This window comes from Podarcis raffonei, chromosome 18, assembly GCF_027172205.1.
Source record: "Podarcis raffonei isolate rPodRaf1 chromosome 18, rPodRaf1.pri, whole genome shotgun sequence".
NCBI lineage: Eukaryota > Metazoa > Chordata > Lepidosauria > Squamata > Lacertidae > Podarcis > Podarcis raffonei.
Window position 1 is genome coordinate 6639065 of NC_070619.1, and position 23254 is coordinate 6662318.

The following is a 23254-nucleotide window of genomic DNA, read 5'->3' on the forward strand; positions in this document are numbered from 1 at the left end:
GCCATTTTTTAGAAGTCCATGAGAAAATGACAAAGAGGGAAGAGCCAGAAGAAATGGAAAATGATAGCAGTAGTTCAGAAAATGAGATAAACTGCATGTATATGTTGTGTCTTCTGGGTTTTTTTTTAAAGCACTACTCAAAAGGGTAGACCTTCTATGGAGCTTAAATTTTGAGGTGGGCCTTAACTTTATTTGCTGTTGGTGCTAAGGGGCAAATCTGATTATTTTTTATGTTGGTGGTTTCTTGCTTTTTTGTTGTTGCTTTTGAGGGAAAGGGGTGTGTGGTTACCTGTTTTATTGCAAGCACAATACAGTGGTACCTCAGGTTACATACGCTTCAGGTTACGCACTCCGCTAACCCAGAAATAGTGCTTCAGGTTAAGAACTTTGCTTCAGGATAAGAACAGAAATCGGGCTGCGGCGGCAGCAGGAGGCCCCATTAGCTAAAGTGGTGCTTCAGGTTAAGAACAGACCTCCGGAACGAATTAAGTACTTAACCCGAGGTGAAAAAAGGTAAAGGTACCCCTGCCCGTACGGGCCAGTCTTGACAGACTCTAGGGTTGTGCGCTCATCTCACTCTATAGGCCGGGAGCCAGCGCTGTCCGCAGACACTTCCGGGTCACATGGCCAGCGTGATAAGCTGCATCTGGCGAGCCAGTGCAGCACACGGAAACGCCGTTTACCTTCCCGCTGGTAAGCGGTCCCTATTTATCTACTTGCACCCGGAGGTGCTTTCGAACTGCTAGGTTGGCAGGCGCTGGGACCGAACGACGGGAGCGCACCCCGCCGCGGGGATTCGAACCGCCGACCATGCGATCGGCAAGTCCTAGGCGCTGAGGTTTTACCCACAGCGCCACCCGCGTCCCTTAACCCGAGGTACCACTGTACTTTTATCTACTCTGCGTTTCACACAACTTGTAAAGCCACACTGAACTTTGTTTCAATTTTTCAAAATTTCCATTTCCCCCTGGAAAAAAATAGGGGGGGGGGACGGACGCGCCCCCCCCGTGGCTTCAAAATTTCCGTAAATTTTACACCTCTAGTCCTAATAACGCCAAGTGCCTTTGTTTCTTCCCCAAGGTGCCGTCTGCCCTTCTGACGTTCGTCTGGGATGCCGACGTCATGGCGGATATCAAGGCTTCCGGCGGGGAGCGCATGGAGAGCGTTCTGAAGCCGGACCTCCTGCTGACCGTGCAGACCCTGTCCTGAAAATAAAAGCAAACCGGGATTAGATCCAGCCCCGTCCCTCGTGGTCCCCTTCTCCCGTGTTTCTTACGGACGCTGCTTCGGGCGCTCCAGTAACTCCCTGTCTTGTGAACACTAAATGGGGGCGGAAATAGGGAGCGGGGAGGCTGCTGTTTTTCCTAGTATTAGGGCCCTGGAATCAGAGTAGCCGTGGCCGGAGCAGTTGCCTCGCCAGGCAGTAGCGCATGGAGGACTTGGAACTGGTTCAAAACGAGTTGGATCAAGAGAGATATTTTTACAGGGCTGCTTATTTTTTGTCTTCTATTTATAACCTTCCCTCGGAGGGGTCCTAACCTCTTTCTAGCCTCAAAACGAAGCTTCTTGCTGGGGAAAAACAAAGATCAAAACACTACCCTGCCCTGGCGACACGAATCGGCTTGTTCCGAGGGGCCAGGAGCGCTTCCTTTTTGCTTCCGTTCCACAAACCTTGTTCCTCCCCGATCCCGGGCTAGGAAGAAGCTTTTTTTCTGTTCCGTTTTTGGTCTGTAACTGAGTCAGCCTACAGGCAGGAGAAGCTGTTGGCTTTATTAAAGAAGATGTGCTGCCACAGGTACTTGGGGTGTTTTGTCTTCCAGAGCAGCAGGTGATGAGAGCGGCGAACGGCGCAAGGGGAGAGAGGTTGTGGCTTGGTGGTGGAGCATCTCATCCGCATGCAAGTGGGAGGGGGGACTGCCTGGTCCTGAATGGGGCAACTGTGCCCCTGAAGGACCAGGTGCGCAGCCTGGGAGTCGTTTTGGACTCACAGCTGTCCATGGAGGCGCAGGTCACTTCTGTGTCCAGGGCAGCTATTTACCAGCTCCACCTGGTACGCAGGCTGAGACCCTCCCTGCCTACAGACTGTCTTGCCAGAGTGGTGCATGATCTGGTTATCTCCCGCTTGGACTACTGCCATGCGCTCCACGTGGGGCTACCTTTGAAAGCGAGTCGGAAACTTCAACCAATCCAGAATGCGGCTGCCAGACTGGTGACTGGGAGCGGCCACCAGAACCATATAACACCAGTCCTAAAAGACCTGCATTGGCTCCCAGTACATTTCCGAGCACAGTTCAAAGTGTTGGTGCTGACCTTTAAAGCCCTAAATGGCCTCGGTCCAGTATACCTGAAGGAGCGTCTTCACCCCCATCATCCAGCCCAGACACTGAGGTCCAGCTCCGAGGGCCTTCTGGCGGTTCCCTCCCTGCTAGAAGTGAGGTTACAGGGAACCAGGCAGAGGGCCTTCTCAGTGGTGGCGCCCTCACTGGAATGCCCTCCTGTCAGATGTCAAGGAACTAAAACAACTGTCTGACTTTTAGAAGACCTCTGAAGGCAGCCCTGTATAGGGTTTTTAATGTTTGACATTTTATTATGGTTTTTCTGTGCCCAGAGTGGCTGGGGCAACTCAGCCAGATAAGTGGGGTATAAATAATAACAGTACTAGACCCCAGGTTAAGATCTTACATGTCACCAGGTTAAGACATTGAAACTCTGCTATCCTCCTTCATGTTGCTCCCCCATTAAGAGGTCTGGAGGGCGGCAGCACGAGAACGGGCCTTTTCTGTGGTGGCTCCCCATTTGTGCAACGCTCTCCCCAGGGAGGCTTGCCTGGCACCTGCACCACCTATCTTTTAGGTGCCGGGGGGAAATGTTCTCTATAACCAAGCTTTGGCGGATTAGCATTCTGCAGCCTTTTAAATCTGTAGGAGGGAGAGGCCGTTGGTTTTCGTTTTATGTATTTTGCAGTCCCATTTTTTATTTTTATGTCGTGAGCTGATCTGTGATCTTCGAACGAAGGGCAGTTACACAAATTTAATAATAAAAGTACTATTACCACAACCTTCAGGTCTCATGGTGGCTGATAGCAATTTGAAACTCCGTATTAAATATTAAAAACAATTAGTCACAGGAATAGGGTGAGGGGCGGAAGAGCTGGGACCACTCTGGAAGTTGTTAAGTCTTGCAAATAATGCTCAGCATGGGGAAGGATGAGGCCCCTCACCTTTGCTTTACACACAGAAGCTTCCATTTAGTCCCTGCCAGGGCGACTGCAGATTGCAGAAACAAGTGTGTACCTTAGAGTGGAGGAATGAGCTATAGAAGCAGTTTGCTCTCTCCACCGGTTTATGGATTTATCTGGAAGCCGGGTTTTCTGCTGAAAGGGATAGATGTCATCTTCTTTGGCGATCCCTTGTAGCCGAGTAAGATTGTCTTCCATGAACACGGTCTTAACAGTGAGTCCGCAAATGACTGGGGAGGCCAATTCTGGATCCACACATCCTTCCGCAGTGGGGACATAGGTTTCCAGGCAGGAGTTGATCCCAGTGAGGGTTTGCCAAGCGTTCCTTCCTCTTAGCACGTTTCTCCCTTGTGTCCTGAGTTCGAGCGTCTTCAAAGCCTAGGACACCTTTGGTCAAGGCTGTTCTCCAGCTGGAGCGCTTGCAGGCCAGTGTTTCCCAGTTGTCGGTGTTTATACTGCATTTTTTAATATTTGCCTAGCTGTTCATGGAAGCGCAGGTTACCGTGGGTAGGCAAACTAAGGCCCAGGGGCTGGATCCAGCCCAATCGCCTTCTAAATCTGGCCCACAGACGGTCCGGGAATCAGCGTGTTTTTACATGAGTAGAATGTGTCCTTTTATTTAAAATGCATCTCTGGGTTATTTGTGGGGCATAGGAATTCGTTTGTCTCCCCCCCCCCAAAAAAAAAATATATAGTCCACCCCCCACAATGTCTGAGGGACAGTGGACCAGCCCCTGCTGAAAAAGTTTGCTGACCCCTGTTGTATGCTTTCCCCTGGGACTAAGGAATGGGTCCTTCTCCTAGGTAACATTGTGTGCATCCTGAAGTATTACGGAACGTTCGCAGGACATAGCTGATTTCCCACGGTAATGAGGCCCCCGGGGAGCGGAAGCAGCGACAACTTAATGTTGTGCCATGCCCCGCCCCAAATTTCAGGACTGCTGCCCACTGATGAAAAAAAGGTTGGGCGCTGCTTGTTAGCATGTCATTCCTCCGTTGCTGGGTACGTGATTGTTACATCACATGTCAGTGTTTACTTTCTAGGCTTGGAAAGTGTGAGAATGGAAGTCAGTCTTCTCTCTCTTCTGCTATACTGTAAGGTAAAGGGACCCCTGACCATTAGGTCCAGTCGTGGCCAACTCTGGGGTTGCGGAGCTCATACCGCTTTATTGTCCGAGGGAGCCAGCGTACAGCTTCCGGGTCATGTGGCCAGAAGGACTAAGCTGCTTCTGGCGAACCAGAGCAGCGCACAGAAACGCCGTTTACGTTCCCGCCAGAGCGGTACCTATTTATCTACTTGCACTTTGATGTGCTTTCGAACTGCTAGGTGGGCAGGAGCAGGGACCGAGCAACGGGAGCTCACCCCGTCGCGAGGATTCGAACTACCAACCTTCTGATCGGCAAGTCCTAGGCTCTGTGGTTTAACCCACAGCGCCACCCGCGTCCCTTCTGCTATACTGTACTTTTGTACTTTTCTTTACTCTCTCTCTCTCTCGGAGAAGAACTGAGAAGACGCCATGATTGCTTTGTCCTGTATACATTGCTTAATAAATACTTAGAATGCACACACTCACGCTCCACAATCGTTTCTGCTATACTCTGCTGATAAAGTGTGCCTTTAGATATGTCTTCAGATATGTGTCTTTAGATATGTGTCGCTGGTGCGCACTGGGACTGATTTGTGAACGTCCCGAACTGCGCTTCATCAGGAAGACGCCCGGAGAGGTCTGTCTCATTCCGGGGGCTGTGTGTGCCCCCCCCCGCGTGTTCTGACACTGCTGGTACAATCTCCAGTTCAGCTTCTTTAGAGCATCGGATGGGGAAGATGCAAGACACCGCCTGAAACACTGTGCTGCTGCCAGTTAAGGTAGACAGTGCAGGACTACATGGTCAAGAGGCAGTTTCCATGTTCCTAAAGGGGACGTCCCGTATTTTTCACTCTATAGGGCGCACCGGACCATAGGGCGCACCTAGGTGTTTTTTTTTGAGGGGGGGAATAAAGAAAAAATAATACCCCCCCAGCCCCAAAGAGCAAAGAAGCCAAGACAGCCAGCAGGATCCATCTCAGTGGCTGTCTTGGCTTCCTCTTTAGCCGCGGGGCTGGGGCCGGGGAAGCCTAAGCAACCTCACCTTCGCTCCTGGAGCTTGCGGATAGCAGCAAGCCTTCGGAGCCCGGTGGGAACTCCCGCCGGGCTCCGAAGGCTTGCAGGTAGCTGCCCAAAGCCCGGGGTGTGCAGTGCTGCGCTCCCCAGGATTCAGGCTGCTGCCTGCTGTCCGCAAGCCTTGGGAGCCCAGCGCGACTTCCCTCCGGGCTCTGAAGGCTTGCGGATAGCTTCCTGAAGCCTGGAGAGCGAGAGGGGTCGGTGCGCACTGACCCCTCTCGCTCTCCAGGCTTCAGCGAAAGCCTGCATTCGCCCCATAGGACGCACACACGTTTCCCCTTCGTTTTTGGAGGGGGGGAAAGTGCGTCCTATAGGGTGAAAATTTTCAAAGCCAACATCCATGTGCAGACTAAAGTTGCGGCTTTGTCACTTCTGGCCCCAGGTTTCCTCCTCCAGCTGCCAGAGTGGATGTGAAAGATCAGCTGAGACTGGGAAACGAGACCAGGGGCCTTCATGCCGCTGATGTGAATGGAAGAAAAGGGATGAGCAGGCATGAGGTGTGTTCCTGGCACACTTTTAAACCCCTCTCCCCTCCTAGACAAAATGCGACAGGTATCCCCATTTGTATGGGGCACACTGAAAAGGTCAATAATGCTTTTATTAGAGAGAGTATAAGTGTATTTTCATCTAAACCTGCCCCCCTCCCCCCCAACTAAACCTCCAAAAAGTACGTCTTGTGCTTCCACTGATCTGAAGCAGAACAAAGTGCTGTCTTCTCTTTACAAGGAATACACAGTATGTTCAAGTATCTTATACAATAAAAAAGATACAGAAGAGTTTTTAAAAAACATTCTAAGGAATTCTACATACATACAGAGCAGTTAATGGGTGGGTGGGGACTGTGTATATCAAACGGCATTAGAGGAGTTGACGGCGGCGACTGAAGTAGCTTGCTCTCCCTCAGATGCGATTTCCGGGGTCTCCAACGCAGGTGCTGTGAAGACACAACAGTTCACTCAAAAAATAGAAAAGGTGTGTCTGCGCCTCCTGATGTGAAGCTTCCTTTGGAGCTAACCTGTTACAGCTCCCAATTCTTTTCCCTAGGCCAGTCCCCCTTGGCTGAATTGTTCCCAGCTGACGTTTGGCTAATACCAAGATACAGTGGTGCCTCGCAAGACGGAAAACCCGCTAGACGAAAGGGTTTTCCGTTTTGGAGGCGCTTCGCAAAACGAATTTCCCTATGGGCTTCCTTCGCAAGACGAAAGCCCATAGGGAAATCTCCGGGACAGCGGGGAAGCGCAGCGCGTCTTCCCCACTGTCCTCGGACCTCCTCCGAAGGCTGGCGGTGGGGCGGAGAGACCTCCTCCCGCCGCCAGCCTTCGGATGGCTGTTCTGAAGGCTGGCGGTGGGGCGGAGAGACCTTCTCCCCGCGCCAGCCTTCGGGTGGCTGTCCTGAAGACTTGCGGTGGGAGGAGGGTTTTCCTTCCCACCGCCAACATTCAGAATGCTGTTCTGAATGTTGGCGGTGGGGAGGAAAAACCCTCCTCCCACCGCAAGCCCCGGGAACAGAGGAGAAGCGCTGCGCGCCTTCCCCTCTGTTCCCGTACCTGTCCTGAAGGCTTGCGGTGGGGAGAAAAGCCCTTCTCCGCACCGCCAGCCTGGCAAGCGGTCTCCATAGGAACGCATTAATTGATTTTCAATGCATTCCTATGGGAAACCGTGCTTCGCAAGACAAAAAACTCGCAAGAAGAAAAAACTCGCAGAACGAATTAATTTCGACTTGCGAGGCACCACTGTACAGAATAAACAGCTGCTCCTCTGTAGAGTTGGGGGATTTTCACTGTCTTTTGTGTTCAGAAAAGTGATCAATTCCCCCCCCCCAACACTCCCTTTATTACAGAATTGTAGACTAGGAAGCTACACTCACGATTGTGCTCTTATATCAAATTTCCTTTTCTGCGTATGCTGCGTATACTGTAATGTTTCACTGTTGCTATGGCCATTGGCTAATGCGAATAACGTTTTATCTATCTATCTCATGATGTAACAACCCCCAATGATTAGCACTAAAACAGGAGTGTGTTTGTGTGTCCAACTTTTATTCTAGATGCAACAAGCCATGGTTTATTGAACTCTAGACTGACGCGAGAACAGAGCCAGGGCCTAGTTAACACTATACAAAAAATTGAGGCATGGCAGCTGTTGCCGCAGGCCCTACTTACTCTCCCCTTGAATGGCTGTATGGAACGTACGGCCAAGAAACTGACCACCTAATTGCTAGCAAAGCAGGGGGGGGCAATGGGCTGGGAAGATGGGAAGGAATTCCACCCCACAATGATGCCGTGTGTGTCAGAAGAGCGAGAAGTGGCCACAAACACAAGCTTGCATTAAGGCAGGCATAGGCAAACTTGGCCCTACAGTCAATCAATCAATCAATTTCCTTTATTCGACCGATAGTCAGAAATAAAACATTACACAATAATTATAAACTATAACATCATAGGGGTACATAAATAAGGTAGGGCCACAGTACTAGACCTCTCACAGATAACCCACATCAAAGCATTCAGTTATACGTTTCCGGCACTTGAGTACCAGGAAAAGGAATTTAGCCACTGACAAAGTTGTTTTGTCGGGAACTGAGCTGGGGTAAGTGTGGAGTTATAAGGTACTGTCTTAAATCGTTGTAAATGGGACAGCTCAGTAAAATGTGCTCTGTGGATTCTACCTCACCCAATGCACAGTGGCATAATCTCTGGTCATGTGGGACTCCTCCATATCTTCCCTTCAGAACCGCCGAGTCAAGAACATTCAGCCTAGCCGCAGTAAATAGTCTGCGGTTTTCCACGTAGTGGATATCCGCCAGGTAGCGAGCTGGAGCAGCCCCGATACAACTGCTCCCCCAGAAGCAACCCAGGTTTCACACGGGCTATGTCCTCCTGCCTGGCAATATCCCATGAGAAGGCGTGGCGCAAGCTTCCTCAACCTCGGCCCTACAGATGTTTTGGGACTACAATTCCCATCATCCCTGACTACTGCTCCTGCTAGCTAGGGATCATGGGATTTGTAGGCCAAAAAACATCTGGAGGGCCAAGTTTGCTTACGCCTGCATTAAGGGACCCTTCCGGAACAGAAAGCAGGGTGGAAATTAAACCAAGTCTACTGAACATTAGGCCGCTTGTTCACATGCACACAGCAGTTAATTCAGAGTGCTTGTTGTCCCACAGACCCCCCAGTCATTTCCTTTAAGGGTGCATAAGCAAAAGCAGGGAAAGATTTTTCCATAGACGGCTCTGCTCATCCTCTTGCCTCTGTGGGTTGACCTGTGTGAGAGACGTATTGGGAAACAGCAGTGTGCTTGTTTTTCCAGTTCTTTAATTCTCTGCCGCTGCGTTTTCTGAGTCTTGTCATGACAAGAGCTACAATCTTTTAAAGCAGGCTTCTTAAGCCGGCTTGGGAGAGACCATGAGCAGATGGCACACACAAAGACAGCTTGTGGAGGTGGGAGGGTGTACCTGTGCGTGGGTGGCCAACTGCCTGAACCAGGTGCCTCACCTTTGCTTTGCTGCACGTCCACAATCATGCATTCGTCGTCATCCTCTTCCTCCGTGTCAGCCTGAAATCCATCCATCTCTGTGGTTTCAGCCTTGGAGCAAAGAGAAGGGGGCGGGGAAGGAAGGTGTCTTCAGACATCAGCAACCAATAGGCAGGTGAACTATGCCACCCACTAAATGAAATCTAAAATTAAAAAACTGACCCTAAAGAGTGCCCTGGAGGCAGAGCGGCTAGCAGGAGGAAAGAACAGAGGAGAAGAGAGGGAAATCTTCACACACGGAGCAGGGATGTGGGCCTAGATGATGCTGGGCTCTACAGTGGTGCTTCAGGTTACATACGCTTCAGGTCACAGACTCCGCTAACCCAGAAATAGTGCTTGAGGTTAAGAACTTTGCTTCAGGATGAGAACAGAAATCGTGCTCCGGCGGCGCGGCGGCAGCAGCAGCAGGAGGCCCCATTAGCTAAAGTGGTGCTTCAGGTTAAGAACAGTTTCAGGTTAGGTAAGGACCTCCGGAACGAATTAAGTACTTAACCCGAGGTACCACTGTATATTCTTGTCTTCTCTGATCACTGGAGTTGGAATCCAATAGCTTCTGGAGGACCACAGGTTCTCTATTCCTTATGTGGGGCTTGTGGACAAGGAAGCCTGCCTCCCTCCAGAAAGGCAAGGGAATTGAGGGGCAGGACCACAGCTCAGTGGCAGAATACACTCTGCATGCAGATTCAGCTCCCGTTAAAAAAGAATTGGGTAGCAGGTGATAGGAGAAAGACCATGCCTGGGCTTTGGAGAGCCACTTCGAAGCCAGTGCAGACGATACTGACCTAAATGGACCATAGTCCCTGGCTGGCAGGGACTGATCCAATGAACCTCATGGTTCATTGAGGGAGGATTCGAACCCACGCCACACTAGCTTGACCAGGGCTGGGGAACCTGTCCCTCCATATATTGCTATGCTCCAGGATCCCTTATCAGCCCCAGCGAGTATGGCCAGTGGTCAGAGATGGTGGGAGCTGTCTAGGGCTGGGTGATAACACTGGTAAATTGTCTGAAACCGGTACTGCGTTCAGCTATTGAGCTGGTGATACGTCACACAGTGGCCAGGATGTATTCCCAGCTCAAATTGCCTGCAACGGTGCAGGCAGGCAGATGGAGCCTGTGGTGGTTCTGGGCTCTGCCTGCGGCTTTGAGGAAGCCCCCCCCCCCCCCACCTCACACTAGCCAGAGTGGTATATGGGGGCTTGCTCAGCTTTAGGTGGGGAGGAAGAAGCTGCTGAGATACATTCCAGGCATCGAGATATATCAGCATATTGCCATATTTAGCTGCCGAATAGAACATGATGTTGAAAACCGGGTAGCACCCAGTCCTAGAGCTCTCATCCTCTAGACATTGCTGGGGACGGGCTGCTGCTGTTAAAATTCACCAGTCGCTTTTCTCGCAGAGTGACCCAAAGCAGCTTACATTAAAGATAGCTTAAGGCCACAAGTGATGTATGGAAGTGAGAGCTGGACCATAAAGAAGGCTGATCGCCGAAGAATGGATGCTTTTGAATTATGGTGCTGGAGGAGACTCTGGAGAGTCCCATGGACTGCAAGAAGATCAAACCTCTCCATTCTGAAGGAAATCAACCCTGAGTGCTCACTGGAAGGACAGATCCTGAAGCTGAGGCTCCAAGACTTTGGCCACCTCATGAGAAGAGAAGACTCCCTGGAAAAGACCCTGATGTTGGGAAAGATGGAAGGCACAAGGAGAAGGGGACGACAGAGGACGAGATGGTGGGACAGTGTTCTCAAAGCTACCAGCATGAGTCTGACCAAACTGCGGGAAGCAGTGGAAGACAGGAGTGCCTGGCGTGCTCTGGTCCAGGGGGTCACGAAGAGCCGGACACAACTAAACAACAACAACAAGGCCACAAGAACCTAGAAACGCAGGAAAGAGGCAGAATTCACAAAATTCAACGATGCTACGCTTCAAATTAAGGGCCCTCTGCAGCAGGTTGCTAAGGGCCTGGGGAGCACAGCCGTACTAGTCTAGGCAGAAAACGGAGTCCCCGAAAGGAACCTCACCTGTTCGGCGCCAAGAGGCCTCTTCATGAACTTGGTGATGGACATGCTTCCAGTCGACTTCCGTTTCGCAGAGACCGGGGTGGTCTGTATCGCTGCCCCTCCTGGCAAACTGCTGCCGGCGTCCTCCTTGCCCGCCGAGGACACTTGGGTGACGTAATTCCACTGGCAAGGGACGGGCAAGTTCTCTTGGGCGTAGCTCTTCAGCACCTCGGGGTGCACGTACCAACACATCCGGTGGTCGGGCCTCTTCTCGTAGACGGAGTTCTCGGAGATGATTCGTTTTAGCCTGGCTTTGGAAGGGATGGCGGAGCCGTCGTGGGCCGGGGCCTGGACCCAGGAAGCGTTGGGGCTTGTGGGGCTGGCATCCCCGTTCTCCAAAGCAGAGGTGGAGTTGTTGCCCTGCAGGAGCCCCATGCGGCAGCACTCCTGGAACTCTTGGATGATGACCTTGCTTCCGTTAACGTTCCCGTGAAGCAGGGGAAGCAGCTGTCCCAAGACTGGAGCGTGGCGAAAAGAAGAAAGAGAGTATTAGGATGCTGTTTCATACCGTCAAGTCATCAAGAGATTATCCGGCTGTCAACTTCAGGCAGGCCCCCTCCCCTTCCCAAATAATTTCTGAATAATTAATTGATAAGTTATTATTTATACCCAACCCATCTGGCTGGGTTTCCCCAGCCACTCTGGGCGGCTTACAGCACATAAAAAATTGTAAAACATTAGACATTAAAAACTTCTCTAAACAGGGCTGCCTTCAGGTGTCTTCTAAAAGTCAGACAGCTGTTTATTTCATTGATATCTGGAGGGGAGGGCACCACCACCAAGAAGGCCCTCTGCCTGGTTCCCTGTAACCTCACTTCTAGCAGTGTGGGAATGGCCAGAAGGTCCTCGGTGCTGGACCTCAGTGTCTGACGATGGGGGTGGAGATGCTCCTTCAGGGATACTGGGCCGAGGCCGTTTAGGGCTTTAAAGGTCAGCACCAAGACTTTTGAATTGTGCTTGGAAACGTACTGTGATGTGTCCCCAGAAAACCCTTTGTTAGGAAAGGGTTTGTGTAACAAGCCCAGAAATTCCACTGTTTCATACAGGAACATTTCTAATCTGCTCTCTCTCTCCCCACCCCTGCCATGGTTTCCTGCCAACCAGCAAAAGGGAGACAAAGGGAAAACTGATTCGTCTGATCTCTCTCCCAACTCCCTCTCTGTGGTTTGTGCCCAAAAATGGCTGGTAGCATCAACGTGCAGGCTCCCTCTGGCGTTTTAGGAGGCCGAGATCATGTATGCACATTTGTATTGATAAAGGCCTACTTTTCACTTAACGCCTGAGTCTATCTGTGTTCCATAGGGGAACCGGGTTAGGACGAATGCTTTACAAATTTCTCCAACAGACAAGCCAGCCACTTCCATAAACCAGGCGCACCCACCGGGTAGATTGTGATCTACCGGTAGATCACTGGACGTTTGTGGTAGATCACTGGTTCCCCCCAAAGAAGCTCAAGAAGTTTGGCTCCCCTAAAAAAAGCTCAACCACTTCTTTGACCTGAAACCCTCAAAAGGGGGTAGATCACTGCCAGTCTTTAACTCCATCAGTAGATCGCAGTCTCTTGGGAGTTGGCCACCCCTGGCATAAGCCTTTCCTTACAGCATCGTAAAACCTTTAGCCGAAGCCACCCTTGTTCTGTGGAAGAGGCAGAGCTCTTTACTCTTCCTGCCTGCGGCTTACTTTGCTGGTCTTTCGTTTTCTTTTTGCTGCTTTTTTCTAACGGATCTTCATCGGCAATCGTTGAGTCCAGGATAGAAACTGTGAACTGCTGCAGGGGCCTCAGATCTGCGTCGCTGTTTTCCATGCCTTCCCAAACGCAGCCGATCTTCACAGGCTGAAGGACGCGGAATCTCTTCCCCTTAGTGATCAGCTCGTCCCACTCCTTCGCTTTCAGCTTCTGGCGAGCTTTGTAATTCTCGGGGTCACATTCCTGGAAGGGGAAGAAAAGCATTACTCTGATGAAGAAGAAGAAGAACGGCTCAAAAGGTTGGGTGTTTGCATAACTAAAGAGAAAGGTTTGGTCACTTTACTACTGAAGTACAGTCGTACCTCAGAAGTCGAACGCCTTGCGAGTCAAACGTTTTGGCTCCCGAACGCCGCAAACCCGGAAGTGAGTGTTGCGGTTTGCGAACGTTCTTCGGAACCTGAACATCCAATGCATTTGTATCAGTGCCAGGGTTAGAAACTCAGATACAGTGGTACCTCGGGTTACGTACTTAATTCGTTCTGGAGGTGTGTACTTAACCTGAACCTGTTCTTAACCTGAAGACCACTTTAGCTAATGGGGCCTCCTGCTGCCGCCGCACCGCTGGAGCCCGATTTCTGTTCTTATCCTGAAGCAAAGTTCTTAACCTGAAGCACTATTTCTAGGTTAGTGGAGTGTGTAACCTGAAGCTTATGTAACCTGAGGTACCACTGTATATAATCTAATCACTAAATAGCACCTTAAACCTAGGTTACACTTGCCACAATAGAAGGTCGAGGTGCCATTCCCCCCCCCCCCAGTGAAGTTCTTTTCTATTACAGTTGTGCCTTGGTTTTCGAACAGCTTAGTTCTCGAATGTTTTGGCTCCCAAACACCGCAAACCTGGAAGTGACTGCTCAGATGGTTGGTCAAGAGGGAAGGTGCCCTGGCTGTACATCCCACCTACCTCCCAGCTTAGCTAGCCAATATGAGATTAGTGCTTTGAATTCTAAAACTTATAACCGGAGATTTTTGTACAGATTATAACCGGCAAGTTATTGGTGCCGCAGGGACTATTGCATCACTGCCAAGCTGGGTAGATCAAGTTACCCTACACAAGTAACCTATTGCAAATTTATTCCCAAGGCAGTTCAGTCTTGTCATAAGGTGCCCTGGAATTCTGTGGCTTACTTCAGTCACACCTTCATCCTCTGAGAGGTACCCATGGGGCACAAAGAAGCCGTCGTCATCGTCTTCCTCCTCTCCACCCTCATCGTCATCATCCTGAAAGATTTAAAAGTAGACGTCAAGAAAACCTGGAAAGGGGCAAGTTTTAAACGGTGTGGTGTCAGCCTCTTTCTAGAGCAAACAACAGCAAAAGACTTTTATTATCTTAAAGGTGAAACAAATTTATTACGGTGTAAACTTTTGATGGACTGGCATTCAAGCTCCAGCACATTATAAAAGTTGTTAGGCTTTAAGGTGCCACAGGAGTCATTTCGGTGCAATAGGGCAACACAGCCACCCCTCTGGAAACTTTTAATAAAGAGTATTGTCGGATCAGATGGGACATATATACCTATATATCTAAAAAAGGTAAAGGTAAAGGCTCCCTGGATGGTTAAGTCCAGTCAAAGGTGACGATGGGGTTGCGGCGCTCCTCTCGCTTTCAGGCCGAGGGAGCCGGGGTTTGTCCACAGACAGCTTTCCAGGTCATGTGGCCAACATGACTAAACCGTTACACACACAAACAAGGCAAGCTAGAGAATCTCCATGGTGCAAGCCTGGGCAGTATGTTTGGAGGTCTTGGGCTGAGCAGACGACAAGACCCCCCCCCCCCCGGGCTTGCTGATGTGGTCCAATGGAAAGCAAAGCAAGACGTTTGGCACTAGCTTGGCGGCAGGAGTTGCCAGGAATCATAGAATCATGGAGTTGGAAGAGACCACAAGGGCCATCGAGTCCAACCCCCTGCCAAGCAGGAAACACCATCAGAGCACTCCTGACATATGGTTGTCAAGCCTCTGCTTAAAGACCTCCAAAGCAGGAGACTCCACCACACTCCTTGGCAGCAAATTCCACTGTCGAACAGCTCTTACTGTCAGAAAGTTCTTCCTAATGTTTAGGTGGAATCTTCTTTCCTGCAGTTTGGATCCATTGCTCCGTGTCCGCTTCTCTGGAGCAGCAGAAAACAACCTTTCTCCCTCCTCTATGTGACATCCTTTTATATATTTGAACATGGCTATCATATCACCCCTTAACCTCCTCTTCTCCAGGCTAAACATGCCCAGCTCCCTTAGCCGTTCCTCATAAGGCATCGTTTCCAGGCCTTTGACCATTTTGGTTGCCCTCCTCTGGACACGTTCCAGTTTGTCAGTGTCCTTCTTGAACTGTGGTGCCCAGAACTGGACACAGTACTCCAGGTGAGGTCTGACCAGAGCAGAATACAGTGGCACTATTACTTCCCTTGATCTAGATGCTATACTCCTATTGATGCAGCCCAGAATTGCATTGGCTTTCTTAGCTGCCGTGTCACACTGTTGGCTCATGTCAAGTTTGTGGTCAACCAAGACTCCTAGATCCTTTTCACATGTACTGCTCTCAAGCCAGGTGTCACCCATCTTGTATTTGTGCCTCTCATTTTTTTTGCCCAAGTGCAATACTTTACATTTCTCCCTGTTAAAATTCATCTTGTTTGTTTTGGCCCAGTTCTCTAATCTGTCAAGGTCGTTTTAAAGTGTGATCCTGTCCTCTGGGGTGTTAGCCACCCCTCCCAGTTTGGTGTCATCTGCAAATTTGATCAGGATGCCCTTGAGTCCATCATCCAAGTCGTTGATAAAGATGTTGAATAAGACCGGGCCCAAGACAGAACCCTGTGGCACCCCACTAGTCACTCTTCTCCAGGATGAAGAGGAACCATTGATGAGCACCCTTTGGGTTCGGTCAGTCAGCCAGTTACAAATCCACTGAGTGGTAGCAAAGGTAGCAAAGGAGGAGGAGTACAAAGCGCCATCCAACTGCCTTAGGGACTGCGCTCTGGATTTGTATTAGGTTTATTCCTTAACCTTTTCTTCTCCCAAAGGTGTCCCCCAAGGCAGTGGGAACTGATTTTTCCTTTGGGTTCCTTGGGTTCATGCCCAAAGCCTTTCTCATGAACCGCATAACAGGACAAAGAATGCATTTAACACATGACGAAAATAAGCCAGTGTAAAAGCTGCAGTATGGGCCAGGTAAGGCAACCTCCAGGTGTTCACTTGCTCAATTTACATCCCACCTCTCCTCCAAGGTGGCATACATGCTTCTCCTCCTCCCTAGTTTATCCTGAGGAGGTAGGATTAAGCTAAGGGCCAGGGACTGGACCCCAAAGTCATCCACCGAGCTTGATGCAGCTGAATGAGGATTTGATCCATGCGTGTTGAACCCTGTCTGGACAACAACATGCCCAACCATTGGCCTGTGCTGGCTGGGGATGATGGGAGCTGAGGTCAAGTAACCTCAAGCCCATTGGCAGGGCACCACACTGGCTGGCCCCTAATCCACAGCCTTAACATCAGCATGAACTGTCTGAAAAAACAAGGCATGGCACTATGAATGTACAGCTAAATATACCGTATTTTTCGCTCAATAGGACGCACTTTTTCCCCTTCAAAAATGAAGGGGAAATGTGTGTGCGTCCTATGGAGCGAAGACACCATAGCCCCGCGGCCCTCTCCCGGCTGGAGAGGTGACGCGTGGCTATGGCAGCAGCCTCTCCGCTGCGCCTTTCCGCTGCTCCCTGACCTGCTCTTTGGGGCTGGTGGTGGGCTTCCCCCCGCCAGCCCCAAAGAGCAGGTCGAAAGGAAGCTGAAGCCTGGAGAGCGAGAGGGGTCGGTGCGCACTGACCCCTCTCGCTCTCCAGGCTTCCAAGGTAGCCGCCTGAACGCACCTTAAACGGCACCTTGTTTTAGAGCGGGAAAACAAGAGGGGGGAAATTCTCCCACTCTCTGCGCAGCGCTTCCTGCCGCTTCGCTGAAGGGGCGCTGGGCAGAGAGCGGAAGAATTTTTTTCCCTTGTTCTCCCCCCTCTAAAACAAGGTGCGTCCTATTGTCCGGTGCGTCCTATGGTGCAAAAAATACGGTATTTAAAACCTTTACCCCTAAAACATACCCTACTCTAAGCATTTCTGCTTTTAAGACTCACTGAAAAGTCAGTAACGTCAGGTCAGCTGCAACTCCACTTATCAAGGTTTGCAAAATGGCATATAAATGTTTCCAAACATATAATAAAAATAAACAAACTTGGTAGCAGGGGAAATTGCTTGCGTGCATCTGCAGTTCTGTCCTTGTTCAGAAAGGTATCACTGCAATTATTATTACTATGATGATTAAGATTTATATGCCACCCTCCATCGTAAGATATCAGGGCGCTTCACAAGGTGAACGCACAAATATATAGTTAAAACAAAAACAAGGGGCGTCCAGTAGTGGAAGCTTCTGTCACACTCTGCAACACAAGAGGCAACTTATCCCTCCATGCATAAAGCTTCTATAAATAACCACAGCGCTGCTGGAACTTTGGTGGGGAAGCTCTACGTATTGGCTTGTTGCTCTGACATCATGAGCCTCCTCCCTCCCGAAAAGCCGGCCCAGTGTGGACTGAGCATGCTCAGTGTGGCCACAGAACACGGAACAACTGCTGGTGCCAGAAGAAGGCATGGCCGGTTGCAACCCACGCTGCAGCATTTTCCTGCAGGTGATCCTGCTTGTCTCTATTACACCCGGAACCCTGGTTCCTTTGACAAAGAAGTCTCTGAATGTGGAACTTCCTGCTTGCAGGCGGAAGGTGGTCGTTCGTCCTTACCCCTTCGCTGTGAGAGAGAGACTCCCCGGGCTCTTCCTCCTCCCATTCTTCGTCACTCTCCACTTCGTAGTCCAGAAGTTTCTGCAGAGGAAAGGAGGAAACAAACAAAAAAAAGCACTACTAAGAAACCATTCTGCCTTGAGAAGTATTGCAGGCTGTACAGAGGATTTTGGAGAAGGAACAAGTGGCTAGATTCTAGCAATGCTGTGGTGCCGGGCTGAGAGAAGAGGGATCTGCAACACAGGACAGGGACTGAGGGAACCTTCCTCTTTGCTCCCCAAGGAACAATTTCAAGAGCAGAGAGGGTGATTTCCCTTCACACTGCAGCACCGGAAACCTCACTTGCAGCTCATAGTCTTAATGGAGGGAGAAGGGAACTTACAAAGCCCATTGCCAAGCAGACAGAAAATAAAAGCCACCGAGCTGCACTAAACCACACAGAAAGCTGCCTTATACCATGTCAGGCCATTGGATTCATCTATGTCAATAACATCAGAACTGCCTGGCAGCAGCTTGCCAGGATTTCCCCAGTCCTACTTTCTATGGATCAGGGATTCTTTAGCGGCAAGTCCTCCCTTGCAGGTGGCCAGAGTAGATGCCAACCCTTGGGCTCCCTTCTGGCCCTACAAGTCTATGATTCTGTACCCGGAGGTGCTGAGGATTGCACAGCCCTCTGCGTACAGAAAAGGTGCTCTTATGGCTGAGCTACGGCCCTTACCCATGGTCTCAGACAGAGAGGTTTTTCTCCCAGCCCCAACTCCCAAGAGCCAATAAACCGGATAGTCCAGAGATTATAATCGGATGCAATTTTATACTCCACAGCTGTGGGCCTGGTGGCTGTTACGAAAAAGGAGCAATGCAGCTGAGAGCTCCAGATGGCTGGAAAGCCAAACAGGATGTTGATGTTTTGGGACTGTACCGTGGGAACAAGGGACAGTCTATTCAGTGCACTGAGCACCGGATGTTAGCTCAGAGTGTCACATGACCCTGTACTGGAAGTACATGGGAGGAGTTTTTCTCTCTCTGCTGTTGGTGATGAGAGAGAGCAGTCACGTTTCTCTGTACTGCTGGAAGGACAGGAATAAAGGCATGTAAATACATTTCTGTCTGTCTCTCTTTCCCCTCCCTGGGGATGAGAGGGGAGGTGTGTTCTTCTCACGTTGAGAAGGATCACCGATTGAGACCTTGCCTGGTCTTGCCGGGAGTCGCTGACAGGGAGGTCAACAAGGTTTCAAGCCGGGCACCTGGAGGGTGGCCAATTCCTCTGACTTTTAGCTTGAAAATCAACAGTGGCAACCACAGCCTTATATATTGGCAATTTAAACCTGGACTTAGCTGCAGCCCCTTATTGCATAAGAACTTGCCACTGAGTTACTTCAGCTGAAACAAGAGGTGGATGCAGTATCGCATGCTGACCTCCTCTTTTGACCAAGGGTTTCTTGGGCGTATGGCTGAGGATTTCTTGTTCCACGTGCCCCAGTAGGCAGGGCGGTGATTCTCACAGAACTGCAGGAGCTTCATCCTGCCAAACTTCTTCCTCTCCGGCACATCTCCTGCTTGGCTGCTGCTCACAATGACCACATCGCTGTTGAAAGGAAAATGCTGTAATCAGTCACCGGGGTTCCAAGCCAGTGAGAGAAAGACCACCGGCAGTTGACTGACGGCGTGAAAGACTCCTTTATCCCTGCTTTCCACTGAAAAGGATTTTTTTTATATAGAAGGAATGCTAAGACGGCAACACTGGACTAACAAGAAAAGGGGCTACTGCCCCCCAATAAAGGTCTTTACTTAAACCACTGAGCTCTTGGACTTGCTAATCAGAAGGTCGGCGGTTCGAATCCCCGCGACGGGGTGAGCTCCCGTTGCTCGGTCCCTGCTCCTGCCAACCTAGCAGTTCGAAAGCACGTCAAAGTGCAAGTAGATAAATAGGTACCGCTCTGGCGGGAAGGTAAACAGCATTTCCATGCGCTGCTCTGGTTCGCCAAAAACGGCTTAGTCATGCTGATTACCTGACCTGAAAATTGTACGACGGCTCCCTTGGCCAGTAAAGCGAGATGAGCACCACAACCCCTGAGTCATCCGTGACTGGACCTAACGGTCAGGGGTCCCTTTACCTTTAAACTAAACCAAGTTAAACCAAATGAAAGAAATGAAGGAAAACTTTTCCTTCTTTTAGGTTTCTAACTCTCATAATTCCCTCTATCTGATGATGCCGGGGTGGAGAACATGGTGGGAGGCAATGAGCCAACGTTGCAGAATGCAATGTGCCCTGCTGAGGAGGGTTTGAGAGGAAGTGCCGCAGATTAAGGCAGTAGCAGTGAGCGGCCTTCTACAAGTAGCGTAGCTCAAAAGCTCACAATACCAAGAAAACTAACCTGTTGAATGCATCAGCATTTGGGCTGCTGACGAGGGTGGGTCCAGTTTTACAGGGATCTCTGCTTTTCAGTTCTTCCAAGAAAGAAGCACTGTAGCTCTGAGCTTGCAGCAGCCAGTCTAACTGGTCCATGAGGTCCTGATCGACTGCAACTCGGCAGATTGGTGCGAGGACCATGTTCTCCTTGATCTCAAACGGAGCAAATCTGCCACACCAGCCAGCTAGAATCTGAAATCAGGAGGAAAATGTTTTACACAAGCTCTTGGTCTCTCTCTATCCCCCCCCCCCACTACCTCACTACCAGCACCAGCTTCCTATTCTCTCCTGGGCATAATTCATATTCTGACCAATAAAGCCTGAAAAACATGTGGATACTGGATACATCTGGCTACTTTGATGCAATGGTCCCTTTTGCTGCCTAAAGAAGATAAAAAATGATGCTTCCTCTCTGGTTAGTGCTATTTGCTTCTTAATCCAGAAACCAATTCGTGCCACCATCTTAGCGGGTGGCGCTAAGGGACGCGGGTGGTGCTGTGGGTTAAACCACAGAGCCTAGGACTTGCCAATCAGAAGGTTGGCAGTTCGAATCCCCACGACAGGGTGAGCTGCCGTTGTTTGGTCCCTGCTCCTGCCCACCTAGCAGTTCGAAAGCACATCAAAGTGCAAGTAGAGAAATAGGTACCGCTGCAGCGGGAAGGTAAACGGCATTTCCGTGCGCTGCTCTTGTTCGCCAGAAGCGGCTTAGTCCTGCTGGCCACATGACCCGGAAGCTGTACGCCGGCTCCCTCGGCCAATAAAGCGAGATGAGCGCCGCAACCCCAGAGTCGGTCACGACTGGACCTAATGGTCAGGTGTCCCTTTACCTTTATTCCCTCCCTTCCTGGTGCCACTTGAAATTCTCTTCAGGCTGCTGCAAGCCATGGGTCAGCTATGCTTTCTGACCTTTTTTGATCTCCACAACTAGCTAAAGCAGGGCTGGGGAACCTGTAGCCTTATTCCAGCATAAAAGATGATGGGAGCAGAGTCCAGCAATGTCCTTAGAACCAGAGATTCCCCATCCCCGGGCCAAAAAAACTCTCAGGAAGGCAAGCGGAGAAGGTACTCCCAGTAGCTTCTTCAACAATATAAGAAGCCCACTACTTCTGGAGCCATGCCACCTGCTTATTTTAGAATCAACACATGGAGGCATCTTTATTGGCTGGCATTTGGTGATGGGCACTGAGGTGGCAGAGTGTTGGGTAAGAGTTTTTAAATTACGCATTTTAAAAATTTACTAGCAGCACTTCATATTTGTTTGTAGCACACTTGGGTTATATTCCTTGAGGGTGAGTAGAGCAATAGATCTAAAAATCAGGGTTTTGTGCTTGTATTCCACTTTTGATCTGATAGAAAGGTGAAGTAAACATATTTTAAATAAAAAAGACATACATAGTTCAGAGGGTTCTGTGCATGTACAACACAGCGTTTAAAATGTGAAGTGTGTTGGCCACCTTGAAGGCAATTTCCATTGCCCTGGAAATCTTGCATGGATTTAAATGGCATTGCAGGAAAGCCAGACAAAGGCAGACAAACATCAAAACAAAACTCACCTTTGGAGCAGGCTGGGTTTTGGGCTTTTGGAAGAACCTGGTGATCTCTGCCTTCTCTGCTTTGATACGCTAGAGATGGAAATATGGACAAAATGAAACGCAAACGATTTGGATTATTTAAAAGCATTTCTGCGAAAGCATCCCCCTCGCTCTCAATAATTAAAAACACCACTGTGAATTCCGGCCCCAGCCACCTACTGATAACAACGTAATTCATAAAAACGTAAGAAGCTGAATAAGCCAGACCCTTGTAGTCCACCAGGCTCAGTATTGTCTACACAGACTGGCAGAAGCAGCCCAGGATTTACTAACAGATGGGCTAGGCTAGCCTTCCCCTCACCAGGAAGTTTTTGCTGGGAAGCAAGGAAGGCTTTGTTGTTGTTGAGTCATTTAGTCGTGTCCGACTCTTCGTGACCCCCTGGACCAGAGCACGCCAGGCAAGGAAGGAAGGAAAGCAAGGAAGGCAGCCTTCTCCAAGTCCTCAGCATCCAGCCAATGGCAGAGGCCAGTGTGCTTCCCTTCAGCTAGACCAGACTTTCCCAACTAGGTCCTCTCCAGATTACAGTGGTGCCCCGCAAGATGAACGCCTCGCAAGACGGAAAACCCGCTAGACGAAAGGGTTTTCCGTTTTGGAGGCACTTCGCAAAACGAATTTCCCTATGGGCTTCCTTCGCAAGACGAAAGCCCATAGGGAAATCTCCGGGACAGCGGTGAAGCGCAGCGCGTCTTCCCCACTGTCCTCGGACCTCCTCCGAAGGCTGGCGGTGGGGCGGAGAGACCTTCTCCCGCCGCCAGCCTTCGGAAGGCAGTCCTGAAGACTTGCGGTGGGAGGAGGGTTTTCCTTCCCACCGCCAACATTCAGAATGCTGTTCTGAATGTTGGCGGTGGGGAGGAAAAACCCTCCTCCCACCGCAAGCCCCGGGAACAGAGGAGAAGCACTGCGCGCCTTCCCCTCTGTTCCCGTACCTGTCCTGAAGGCTTGCGGTGGGGAGAAAAGCCCTTCTCTGCACCGCCAGCCTGGCAAGCGGTCTCCATAGGAACGCATTAATTGATTTTCAATGCATTCCTATGGGAAACCGTGCTTCGCAAGACGAAAAACTCGCAAGAAGAAAAAACTTGCGGAACGAATTAATTTCGTCTTGCGAGGCACCACTGTATAGTGAACTACCAGTCCCACTGTACGCTGGCTGGGGCTGATGGGAACTGGAGTCCAACTGGAGGGCATGTGAAGGCTGAGCGAGACAAAACTCCAGTTACCTTTTCTTCCTCTTTCAACCGTTTCTCCTCTTCTCTCTTCCTTTTCTCTTCTTGCTTTGCCCTTTTAAAAAAAAGCTTAATTTCAGGGAATGTGGGGGGAAACCAAGCAACCATGCACACATGTTCAAGCATGAGTCACACATAAAAAACCCCCACCAGAGAGGGCAACTTACTCCAGAGCTTCCTGCTTCTCTTTCCGTTTTTCCTCTTTCGCCCGCAGCTTCTCAGCCTTCTCTTTCTCATCTTTCTCCCTTTTCTCCCTCCTTTCCTTATCCTTCAACTCTTTTTCTTCTTCCTTCTTCCTCTTCGCCTCCTCCCGGGCGCGTTCTTTTGCGGCCTTCGCCTCCTCTTTCAGCCTCCCCTTCTCCTCCCGCTCAGCTTGCTGCTTTTGAAGCTTCTCTGCACGTTCCTGATCCTGGGTTGCGAGAAACAACAACAGACACCCCCAAACAGAAGAGCTCTTTAGGCAACGATCCACCAACGCCCCACGAAAGTAAAGCACTGCCTAATCGCAG

The 23254-nt window shown here is 50.2% G+C and overlaps 2 protein-coding genes and 1 long non-coding RNA gene across 4 annotated transcripts in view; 2 read left to right on the forward strand and 1 right to left on the reverse strand.

Annotated features, from left to right (window-relative positions):
- Positions 1-3913, forward strand: part of UBXN6 (UBX domain protein 6) — a 28804-nt gene extending 24891 nt beyond the window's left edge. The window contains exon 11 of the mRNA XM_053372748.1: positions 1081-3913. Coding sequence (XP_053228723.1) covers positions 1081-1209 — 129 coding nt within the window. The 3' untranslated portion in view covers positions 1210-3913. The remainder of the gene's footprint in view (positions 1-1080) is intronic.
- The window catches only part of LOC128405798 (uncharacterized), a 227796-nt gene that overhangs the window by 55586 nt on the left and 148956 nt on the right, over positions 1-23254 (forward strand). The window lies entirely within an intron of this gene.
- CHAF1A (chromatin assembly factor 1 subunit A) overlaps positions 5978-23254 on the reverse strand; it is a 32295-nt gene continuing 15018 nt past the window's right edge. For both annotated transcript variants that reach the window (XM_053372725.1, XM_053372724.1), the window contains exons 5-15: positions 22913-23154; positions 22740-22800; positions 21483-21551; positions 19895-20121; positions 18936-19104; positions 17520-17600; positions 13875-13967; positions 12680-12929; positions 10961-11457; positions 8896-8986; positions 5978-6334 (exon numbers count right to left, since the gene is read on the reverse strand). In XM_053372725.1, the coding sequence (XP_053228700.1) occupies positions 6249-6334; positions 8896-8986; positions 10961-11457; positions 12680-12929; positions 13875-13967; positions 17520-17600; positions 18936-19104; positions 19895-20121; positions 21483-21551; positions 22740-22800; positions 22913-23154 (1866 nt within the window). In that variant the 3' untranslated portion in view covers positions 5978-6248. The remainder of the gene's footprint in view (positions 6335-8895; positions 8987-10960; positions 11458-12679; positions 12930-13874; positions 13968-17519; positions 17601-18935; positions 19105-19894; positions 20122-21482; positions 21552-22739; positions 22801-22912; positions 23155-23254) is intronic.